We start from the raw sequence: 12117 nt of genomic DNA, 5'->3' as shown, positions 1-12117 counted from the left end.
TATATTTGAAGCTATATTCTGCAGGGATAACTGATTTTGATGTTTGTCTCTACAGCCTTTCTTCATTTTGTCTTTCCTTTCTTCTGCAGCAGTAATGCCCATGCTTTTTGTCTCTATTCCTATATCGTGTCTAAACATGCAGTTCAAAAGGCATATCTTCCTAACTGATAGCATCATCTTAAAAATGTTGTTTTTTTTCTTTGACTATATTTGGTTTTACAAAAAATGATCATTACTGAAGATTCCTTGCCCAGCCTAGAAGCCATCTTGAACTACTCAATTTTCAACAGTGAAAATGAACTGCTGTCCCAGTTTGATGCCATCCCGGGCAAAAAAGGCACCCGTGTTCTCATTTGGAACATCCGCAGGTATAGTATTCCAAGGGTGAGAGATTGTAATAAGCAAGGGTAGTATGATGAAGTACATTTTAATAAATCTCTAGAGAAGCAGAGTAGATAAATTTTAATATATATTTGTATCTTATGGCATACATTTTTTAACTTTCTCACAACCACAGGTTTGTTTGAGATAGTGGTTCTTATTAGTAAAATGTGAAGTCTGGATAAAGCAGAGATATGCATATCCTGAGGTTATTGCCATAAATAATCAGGACAGTTCAATATTAGTTTAAAATCTTTAGAATCCATTATAAATATCTATTTTATATTGGTGGACACTGTTTGGAGATAGGTAAATGGTAGTTATTTAACTAACTTGACAATTAAAATAAAGTATGTAAAAGAGACATTAACAAGCATTTCCCTTAAGATTGGTAACAAGACAGGGATATCTGCTTTCATCACTGTTATTTAACACAATACTGGAAGTCCTAGCCACAGCAATCAGACAAGAAGAATAAATAAAAGGTGTACAGATTGGAAAGGAAGAAGTAAAACGATCATTATTTGCAGATGACATGATACTGTATATAAAGAACCCTAAATATTCCATGAAAAAAACTACTAGAATTGATGAATTCAGTAAAGTAGCTGAATACAAAATAAACATCCATAAATCAGTTGCATCTTTTTACATCAATAATGAACTATGAGAAAGGAAAACTGAGAAAAGAATCCCTTTCACAGTTGCTTAAAAAAATAGCTAGACATAAATTTAACTGAGGATATAAAAGACTTATTTATACTCAGGCCCTGGCCGGTTGGCTCAGCGGTAGAGCGTCGGCCTGGCGTGCGGGGGACCCGGGTTCGATTCCTGGCCAGGGCACACAGGAGAAGCGCCCATTTGCTTCTCCACCCCACCCCTCCTTCCTCTCTGTCTCTCTCTTCCCCTCCCGCAGCCAAGGCTCCATTGGAGCAAAGATGGCCCGGGTGCTGGGGATGGCTCCTTGGCCTCTGCCCCAGGCACTAGAGTGGCTCTGGTCGTGGCAGAGCGATCGCCCCAGAGGGGCAGAGCATCACCCCCTGGTGGGCAGAGCGTCGCCCCTGGTGGGCTTGCCGGGTGGATCCGGTCGGGCACATGCGGGAGTCTGTCTGACTGTCTCTCCCCGTTTCCAGCTTCAGAAAAAATACAAAAAAAAAAAAAAAAAAAAAGACATACTCAGAAAATTATAAGTCACTGAAGAAACTGAAGAAGATATAAATAAGTGGAAGCATATACTATATTAATGAATAGAAAGGACTAACATCATTAAAATATCCATACTACCCAAAGCAGTCTATAGATTCAACACAATTCATATCAAGATACAATGGTGTATTTCACAGAACTAGAGCAAATATTTCAAAAATTTATATAGAACCAGGAAAGACCCCAAATAGCCACAGCAAGCTTCAGAAATGAGAGCAAGGAGGAATCATGCTACCTGATATCAAACTATACTCAAGGCTATAGTAACCAAAACAGCACGGTACTGGCCTAAAAACAGACATATAGATCAATGGAACAGAATAGAGAGCCCAGAAATAAACCCGTATCTTTTTTTAAAGGTTATATTTATTGATTTTAGAAAGAGAGAAGAAGAGAAGAGGGAGGAGCAGGAAGCATCAACATGTAATAGTTGCTTCTCATTTGTGCCTTAACTGGGCAAGTCCAGGGTTTCAAACCAGTGACCTCATCATTCCAGGTCAACATTTTATCCACTGTACTACCACAGGTCAGGCTAAACCCATGTTTTTTATAATCAATTGATATTTGACAGAAGAAGCAAAAATATACAATGGGATGAAGGTAGTTTATTCAATAAATGGTGTTGGGAAATTGGATAAATATGTGTAAAGAATGAAATTAGACCACTTTCTTACACAATACCCAATAATAAACTCAAAATGAATAAACGACTTAAATGTTAGACTCAAAACCATAAAATCTTAGAAGAAAACATAAGCAGTAAACTCTTGGACATTTCTCGTGGCAACATTTTTTCTAATGTATCTTATAAGGCAAGGGAGAAATAAACAAATGGGACTACATCAAACTAAAAAGTTTTTCACAGCAAAGGAAGCCATCAACAAAATGAAAAGACCACTGACGAACGGGAGAACATATTTGCCTATACATCTGATAAGGGGCTAAATCCAAAATTTATAAGGAATTTATAAATCTCAACATCAAAAAAATCTAATTAAAAAATGGGCAAAGGACCTAAATAGACACTTTTACAAAGAAGCCAATAGATATATAAAAAGATGCTCATCAGTAATCATCAGAGAAATGCAATTTAAATCACCATGAGATATCACCTCACACCTGTCAGAATGACTATCTTCAATAAATCAACAAACAACAAGTGTTAGCAAGGGTGTGGAGAAAAGAGAACTCTCATGCACCATTGGTGACAATGCCTATTGGTGCAGCCACTGTGGAAAGCAGTGTGGAGTTACCTCAAAAAAATTAAAAATGGGGCCCTGGCCGGTTGGCTCAGCGGTAGAGCGTCGGCCTGGCGTGCGGGGGACCCGGGTTTGATTCCTGGCCAGGGCACATAGGAGAAGCGCCCATTTGCTTCTCCACCCCCCCTCCTTCCTCTCTGTCTCTCTCTTCCCCTCCCGCAGCCAAGGCTCCATTGGAGCAAAGATGGCCCGGGTGCTGGGGATGTCTCCTTGGCCTCTGCCCCAGGCGCTAGAGTGGCTCTGGTCGCAGCAGGCAGAGTGACCCCCCAGAGGGGCAGAGCATCGCCCCTGGTGGGCGTGCCAGGTGGATCCCGGTCGGGCGCATGCGGGAGTCTGTCTGTCTGTCTCTCCCCGCTTCCAGCTTCAGAAAAATACAAAAAAAAAAAAAAATTAAAAATGGAACTGTCTTATGACCTAGTGATTCCACTCCTGGGAATGTATCCGAAGAAACCCAAAACACTTAATTTGAAAGGATATATGGACCCCTTTGTTCATTGCAGTGTTATTAACAATAGCCAAGATTTGGAAGTAGCCCAAGTGTCCCATCAGTAAATGAGTAGATAAAAAAGCTGCCATACATTTACACAATTACACAATTGAATACAACTCAACCGTAAAAGAAAAAAAGAGGAAATCTTACCTTTTGCAACAGCATGGATGGACCTGCAGAGCTTTATGCTAAGTGAAATAAGCCAGTCAGGGAAAGACAAATACCATACGATTTCCCTCATATGTGGACTGTAATGAACAAAATGAACTGACAAGCAAAATACAGACAAACTCATAGATAGAGAGCAGGCTGACAGCTGTAGGTGGGTGTTGTAGGTCTGGGAGTGGGGAGCGTGGAGGGATTGATTAAAAAAGAAAAACTGAGAAAAAATTCATGAGTAGGGACAACAGTGTGGTGATTGCCAGTGGAGGGGTGGGGAGAGCGTGGGGATACAAGGTGATGGAAGGAGACTTGACTTGGGGTGGTGACCACACAATAAAGTGTACAGATTCTGTGTTACGGAATTGTGCACCTGAAATCTGTATAATTTTGTTAATCATTGTCATCCCAATATATTCAATTCAATAAGGGGGGAGGGGAGAAAAAAAGAGACCTTAGGGTAACAAAGCACAGCACACTCTTTAAAAATGAGGACCTCTATATATTAGTACATGAGAGTTGCTGAATTAGAAGTGGACATACCTTTGAAGCAGATAAATTTGAACTATAATGAAGTTGACTTCAGGTCACATGTTCAGAGCTAATGAAACAGTCTAGAAACCTAGCCAGGTAGCTTGGTTGGAGAGCATTGTCCTGATACACAAAGGTTGTGGGTTTAATTCCTGGAAAGAGCACATGCAAGAATCAACCAATGGCCTGACCTGTGGTGACGCAGTGGATAAAGCGTCAACCTGGAAACACTGAGGTTGCCGGTTCAAAACCCTGGCTTGCCTGGTCAAGGCACATATGGGAGTTGATGCTTCCTGCTCCTCCCCCCTTCCCTCTTTCTCTCTCCCCTCTCTATAATGAATAAATAAAGTCTTTAAAAAAAATTAAAAAATAAATAAAAAATAAAATAAAAAATAAAATTTTAAAAAAAAGAATCAACCAATGAATGCATAAATAAATGAAACAAGAAATCAATGTTTCTCTCTCTCCCTTCCTCTCTCTCTAAAATCAATAAAGAAAAAAATTAAAAATTTAAAAATCACCCTGGCCAGATAGTTCGATTGGTTCTAGCATCATCTCAAAGCGTAGAGGTTGCTTGTTTGATCCCCGGTCAGGGCACACACAGGAACGGTTTGATGTTCCTGTCCTCTCTCTCTCTCTCTCCCCCTTCCTCTTTTGCTAAAATCGATCAATTAAACTTTTTAAATTAAAAAATCTAAAAATACTCTAGAATATGTCATTTGTATAATCTAGTCATGTCAAATGGAATACTTTTAACAGTATCCACTAAGGCCTAAAAACCTTTAATATAAAACAGGTGCTATTTTTATGTTTAATAGAACACAGTATCAGGTATATTTATTCTTTTTCTCCTTAAATCAAATGTTTCATCTCATTTTTTCATAGCTGGGTTAAATGTATATAAAAATCATTCTGGTTTGTATAGAACATACTTGCAACTAAAAATAAAAAAAAGTAAAAGAATTTTTTCACATTTTAGTAATAATAGGTCTTCCTTTGTCTTACTGGGAAAACCTCAAATAATATAATTTATATTATAATGGTTCATTTTCCTGAGGTATTTCCAGTGATTTACACACATTAAGCAAACTTTTTTTCTTTGTACATTGTTTCCCAATTGTATAGTAGTACATGTTACATAAATAAAGGATTCCATGGTCATATAACTTCAGAAAAAGCTGTCTTAAAGTTTACCATGCTGCTTTATTACAGGACTTAGAGGCTTTCATATGCTAATATTATTTCAGTATGCATTGAAAATATGTAATTGAAAAAAAAATTTCTCCAGACCTGTTTTCCTTGGATGTTGAATGATGAGGGGCAAGGACAGGGCATCTTCTCAGAGTATGTGTTAGAGTAAGGTGGGGTAGCAAGAATCAGGATTATTGTGGAAAATCCAGAATATACTATTATAGTGATACGGGCTTTATAAAAGCTATATACCATTTATGGCTGTGGGCCAGCCTTGAAGGAAAAGCTACATTTCCACCCCAGCAGCTCTGAGCTTGCAAAGCCTGAAGTATGAGGGAGGTATCTATCACTAGAGTTTGAGGTGACTTTGAGGGCCAGGAATTGTTTTTCAATTTTAGTCACTCTTGTAACCAACCTACCTTCCTTTCTTCTCTCTCTCTCTTTCCTTTCCTTGTCTCCTATTTCTCTCTCTCTCTCTCTCTCTCTCTCTCTCTCTCTCTTTCTTTCATCTACCTATCTAAGAGTATTTGGGGAGACTACTGTTTGAAAGAACAAATTTTGGAAACTATTGTTCTGATATATATGCTTTCTCCATAACCCATCAGGTACAAAGCTGGGTCTTGGCATTTTTCCCTTGAAGTTAGTGATATAACCCAGGGTCTTGGAATGGGACCACAGCAAAGTGACCCAGAAGGATTATGAGGAGAAGAAAAGTACTTATGAAAGGACTAGAGTACTATTATATTTAAATGATATTCTAGAAAACTAGCAAATATATGCTGTTTCTATAATAACCTTTTTTTCTTTCTAAGAAATGAGATAAGATCTGGGGAAATCTTGGTATCTCATTAGTCTTTACACAGTTGCTGAAGTTAGAAGAAGTAGGTTTTGATTAATCTATTTATTCAGTTAGGGAAAATGATGTTGAATGACCTACCAAACAAGACCTAGAAGGTTGGGCTCTATATTATAAGGTCCTTCTTCGAGGATAGCTGATATTCATCTGATTTATCAGATCACATACATACACACCTGCCCCCCCTTTTCCTTCTGTACTTGCCATTACCACCTCTATGAAATATAATAGATTTGTTTAGACTGCAGATACTCTAGATATTGTGTGGTCTTCAAACTGAGTAATTTGTAGCTCAATACTGGTAGGGAAATAAATAGGTATTTGAGTTTGGGCTCATGTTGTTTCTTTTCTCTTGGGTTCCTAGTGCATTTTTGTCCTTTGGAACCAGTTTTTGTTAGATTGGTACTTGTCTCTTTTACCCAGAAATAAAGATGGAAAGTCTGAGTTGGACTTTGATACAGATCAATATGACATCCTGGTATCAGACTTTGGCACAGAAGAAAAAGAGACTGGTGGTGTTACCTCTGAACTGCCAGAAACAGAGTATTCTTTACGGGTGAGTAAGAGTGGCTTTTCTTCAACAATGAGAGGTAAGATTTCCTATAACATGAAAATATATATAACAGTATCTCACTTTAGTTTATATGAAGATGACAGCCCTTTAGCTCTGTGTTAGGATTCCTTTTCATTGTCTCCACCAAAACAGTATGGTGAATCGATTCAACAGTAATTCAGTATGATAGTTGACATAGTATAACCTGGTATGGAAACTGAGCTAAATCTTTGCCCAGAATAGACCTCCATTGCTAGCAGTGTTTTAAGGGGATGTCAGTAGAATTGGCAATATTATATAACTTTCCCTTCACTGTTCCATAGGCATTTTGTAGTATTCTGTATATGAAGCCACGAATGAAAATTTTTCTGCGTCAAAAGAAGGTGACTACCCAGATGATTGCCAAGAGCCTGGCCAATGTAGCATATGATGTATATAAACCTACCTTCACAGTATCCTTAAAACTACATTAAGTGTATCTCTTTGTTTCAGGATTAGATTTCAAAGTTGGCACAGGAAAACAAAACCTTTCCTTTTCCAATTCAAAAATATGTTTTATGGTACAAATCCTATTACACTGTACTCTGTATTTCTTAAGTGCCATCTATATACCTGTTTATTTTCGAAACCCCCTGAAAATGATTAAAATAACACAAAGTCCTGACACATGGAGATTCTGGTTCAGTAGATTCTGAAATCTCTTTTTGTTTTTAAATAAGAAATATTTCTTTTTAAATTCTCAGCTGATTCTAATGAGTTGCCAGGTTTAGGACTCTCTGCTTTAAGGTCCACACCACTTGGTTTGTATTGGAATTGTGTTATATATTACATTGATTGAAATAAGCAAAGTGTCGACTAGAACTTGTAAATTATTTGTCCGTAGTACGATTTTTGTCATGACAAATCCAGACTTATGTTGATGGAAATTAGGAGAGTGGAAATTAAAGGTTGATTTTCTAGGATGAGATAAATCTTAAGCAGGTTTGACATGGATTTCCTGGTACTTCTCATAATGGCAGCCACTCAGCGAAGTAATTACTAATTTTCACTTCTACCCCCCATTGCACTAAAGGGATTTCGGACACTTGAGAAAATCTTAAGATTATGGAAATTAGGTTCATCTTTGTTGATTATTTTTTGGGTAAAAACAAAGTCTTTGAAAGGTTGAGAACTCAGAAGCAATTATAAAGAATTGCTCTTGTAACTTATTTTCTAGTAACTAAGTACAGCTCTTGGACTAAGAAACACACTCTGTTTACTTTATCAAAGGCATTATTTATCTTGCTTTGTCTTTCTTTCCCTGACCAAAAATTAGAAACTGTCTCCTTTTTAAAAAGCTGTGTAGTTGTTACTCTAAACAGTTTGATTTTCTCTTTTTTGGAAACAATACATTGTTTATTAGGAAAATTTTTTTAAAGCCCTAAACCTACCCAAGTTAACAAAGCCAGAGGTAGCCCTGTTCGCATCTGTAAGTTGATTAGTTGTATCACTGTATGTAGGTCAGAATATTAGTGCCATAGGTTTAACAGAACCAGTCTAAAGAATTGTTTTCTGACAACCTTTTCAAGATATGCCACATTTCTGTCACCAGTTCTGTCTTTTATGGGTTTCTATCAGGGTGACTCCTCTGCATGCATTCTACATGTATCTTAACTCTTCTTAACCGTCTTCTTATTAAAATAGTTACCCTCTCTTTTAGAATTTGAGCTAAACAAATTAACTATGGACATGAATAAAATGAAACTTCTAATAACATTTTCCCCAAGGTCACTGAGGGACAACATTACTGATGCTGATTTATTTATTCCTGCTATCAAAGGCTTCTTCTTCCTTGTCCTCTCTCCTTATCCTGACTTGGGGAACCTCCTATCCCAGTGTACTCCCTCCCCATAATTTAGGATTTTAAAAGTATAACATAGAAAGAAAGTATGCAACAGTTGTTACCTTTAAAAATGTTAATTTTATGGTATAGAGTTTGACTTTGTTTGGATGAGTTTTATCTAGTTTTGTATTTGTATTTGCATTTGAATAGGGTCTTAATTGTGCCACACTGTATGCTCTGAGCTAAATATCACCGTGTTCCATCTTACCGGCCCATTTATCACTTGGGTTTGTACAATAGCTTCTTATTTAGAGGGGGATATTGATATCATTTTAAAAATAAGTAACGAGAATAAATTTTTATTTAATTTGGACATGAAGATTTCTTAGTATTCGTTGTTAATGAAAATCGGTTACTCTTTCTCCCCTTTATCTTTTTCACTCTTACTTTTTTGAATCAAATCAGATTTGTTAACAACTCATCATTGTTCATGTTTTATGTGTAATAGTTCTCTTTATTTCATCTATTCAAGCTTGTTAACTTTGTCCCGTCCCATGAAATAGACTGAGTAGTATATATTATATCAAGACTGTTCCTCATCCTTTACCTGTAGAAGTGATTTGGTTCTTCATGTTTTTGTTGTCGTTGTTTCATATAATTAGCATGACTTACATTGTTGCTTATAATTGTGTAGATTTGTGTTGTACCATTTACAACCCTTACCGGAACCTAGAAGACCTGGCAGAAAATTGAGCAATTAGCAAGGGTTAAGAAATGTTTTAATTATTTATAAATTTTTAAAAAATATTTTAGTGAAAGACAGACAGGAAGGGAGAGAGATGAGAATCATCAACTTGTAGTTGTGGCATTGATTGCTTTCTCATATGTGCCTTGAAGGGGGGGGCACCAACTGAGCCAGTGATCCCTTACTCAATCCAGCGACCTTGGGGTCATGTCTATGATCCCAGGCTCAAGCTGGTGAGCCTACACTCAAACCAGAGAGTTTCAAAACTGGGTCCTCAGCGTTCCAGGTCGATGCTCTATCTGCTGTGCCACCACTCGGCCAGGCAATTTTTAAAATTATTGACGGCATTTTGGTATATATCCTTACAGTCTTTTCTATGTATATGTTTGTATACACTTATTTTTAGATAATACTTGTTATTATATTTGGAACACTTCCTATTATGAAGTATTTTTCAAGAACATAATTTTTAAAGTACATAATAGACCATGTGGGTTACCAACATTTATTTAATCATTCTCTTAATGTCAAACATTTAAATCATTTATGTTTTCCATTATATCTAATTGATAAATCTCTGTAATTCATAAACCGTTTTGGGCTTCCTTGACTTTTCTGTAGGGATAAATTCCTAGAAAGAGAACTACTTGGTCAAAGATTAAGAATATTTGTAAAACTATCACTACAGGTTTTTAAAATGTACTCCAGAAAGGTTATTCCAATTTATATCCAATGTTCTTTGCTATAATAGAATTCAAAATTTTTTTCTGCCAAAGCTCCTGGTGTTTGTCTCCTTAATGATTTTCTTCTCAGAATAAGCAGGTGAAAATAACTTTTGGGTTCTCTTGCAAGAATAATAACCAGTTTGGAGTAATGATGTATCACAACAATCGACTCATAAAGTCATTTGAGAAGGTGGGATGCCAGGTAAAGGTGAGTGATTAATGTTTCTTTGTCATAGGAGGCTGAAAGGAGTCAGGAGAGGATTTAAAATTAGAAAAGGATATTAAGTCATTAATGACTTTAATTCCCATTTTATGATAATTGTTAAATCTTATCCTGGAATTCTATGTTAACAGTGAGCCATCTTGTGCTGAAAAACTGTGCTTCTCATTCTTCATAGATGTTGACAGCGAAACTTTACTGAATGCGTTTTCTAGGTAGCTGGTAATAAGAGGTAGAATCAGAACACCAGCAAATCTACCAAGTGTATAAGTTTATTAGTGTTGGAGGTAACTTTTTATATGTATTTTCTTGAGGAGACAATAAAGCATAGTGGAAGATGCGTAAAATTTAGTGGCTGATGGCCAGGATTTGAGTCCTGACTTTTCTACTTACAAGATATGCAACCTAGGGTAAATCACTTAGTTTCTGTGAGGTTCAATTTCTTACCTGTAAAATGGGAACAACAATAATAATTTTACCTGCTCTGCCTACATTACAGTTTACAAGATTGATAGATATAAATGGGATAAATTATTTGAAATATAAACTGAACTATACATATATTACCGTCATCTTTAATGTTTTAATGGCAATTTAAAGTAGAAGTATCCACAGGTATTCCATTCATTCCTATTTAAAGATTGCTGAAGCATGAAAAATGGTCAACTGCTTTATATTACATAGTAGGACAAATGCATATAGATCCAGGATAGCTAGTTTTCAGCCTGTGTTGATTTTCTTTGTTATATCATCTTCATACAACACATGTTTGTATGCTACTCTAATTACACTTTGACTCAGTTCCTTCTATTAAAGAATAAAGAAAAAAATTCAATCCAAAAATATCTTGTATCAACTTGTAATTAATAACCACTGCAAGTTTGACTCACTTTAGTAGTTGATTAGTGACCTACATATATAAAAATTGTTAATTTTAATAATGTGATTACATAGCATCCTTAAAATTTTTTTTTGATGAGGTTTGGTTTCCGTTCCACAGAACAGTAGCATATAACTTTGATTTTTTTAGCAGTGTCATTTTTCGCTCAGATGAGGTGTCTAATTCAATCACAGAATATAAAACCATTGACAATGGAGGTATTGTGGGAAAAGTAGAGATGGCTATTAATCCTTGGAGAATTCTAGAAGATCTTTGGATCATAGTTTGAAATTTTTTTTTTTTTTTGTATTTTTCTGAAGCTGGAAACAGGGAGAGACAGTCAGACAGACTCCCGCATGCGCCCAACCGGGATCCACCCAGCACACCCGCCAGGGGGCGACGCTCTGCCCACCAGGGGGCGATGCTCTGCCCCTCCGGGGCATCTCTCTGTTGCGACCAGAGCCACTCTAGCACCTGGGGCAGAGGCCAAGCAGCCATTCCCAGCGCCTGGGCCATCTTTGCTCCAATGGAGCCTCGCTGCGGGAGGGGAAGAGAGAGACAGAGAGGAAGGAGAGGGGGAGGGGTGGAGAAGCAGATGGGCGCTTCTCCTGTGTGCCCTGGCCGGGAATCAAACCCGGGACTTCTGCACACCAGGCCAACGCTCTACCACTGAGCCAACCGGCCAGGGCCCATAGTTTGAAAGTTTTGTTCTAGAAGTTGCCAGAGGTTCTAGTTCAGTGTAATATAATATTTGAAGTCTGTTGAAGTATATTCTGAGTGTTTCTCTAGATCTTGTTGGCCTTTCTTTGCCCATGAACATTATGCAACCTTTCTATTATTGTTTGGAATCAAAAGGAAATGCCTCAGGCAGTCAACAGTAATGAGTGTTGAAATTAATATTTTTTTCTAAGCCAACTCATGGAGAAGGAGTGGGAGTAATTGGAGTCATTGAGTGCAATTTCTTAAAACCTGCCTACAACAAACAAGACTTTGAGTACACCAAGGAGTACCGGTGAGTCACTCCCAACCTGAGGTGTTTCTGATAGTTTGTTCAGATACGATTCTGTTCTGTAACCTCTAAAAGCATCTCTAAAAACCA

The 12117-nt window shown here is 37.2% G+C and overlaps 1 protein-coding gene across 2 annotated transcripts in view; it reads left to right on the top strand.

Moving 5' to 3' along the window:
* MORC4 (MORC family CW-type zinc finger 4) overlaps nt 1-12117 on the top strand; it is a 62853-nt gene that overhangs the window by 14671 nt on the left and 36065 nt on the right. For both annotated transcript variants that reach the window (XM_066356725.1, XM_066356724.1), the window contains exons 5-9: nt 221-368; nt 6497-6629; nt 6950-7078; nt 10007-10126; nt 11930-12030. In XM_066356725.1, coding sequence (XP_066212822.1) covers nt 221-368; nt 6497-6629; nt 6950-7078; nt 10007-10126; nt 11930-12030 — 631 coding nt within the window. The remainder of the gene's footprint in view (nt 1-220; nt 369-6496; nt 6630-6949; nt 7079-10006; nt 10127-11929; nt 12031-12117) is intronic.

This window comes from Saccopteryx leptura, chromosome X (assembly GCF_036850995.1).
Source record: "Saccopteryx leptura isolate mSacLep1 chromosome X, mSacLep1_pri_phased_curated, whole genome shotgun sequence".
In the NCBI taxonomy this organism is placed as follows: domain Eukaryota; kingdom Metazoa; phylum Chordata; class Mammalia; order Chiroptera; family Emballonuridae; genus Saccopteryx; species Saccopteryx leptura.
This window is presented reverse-complemented; position numbering and strand designations above follow the sequence as displayed.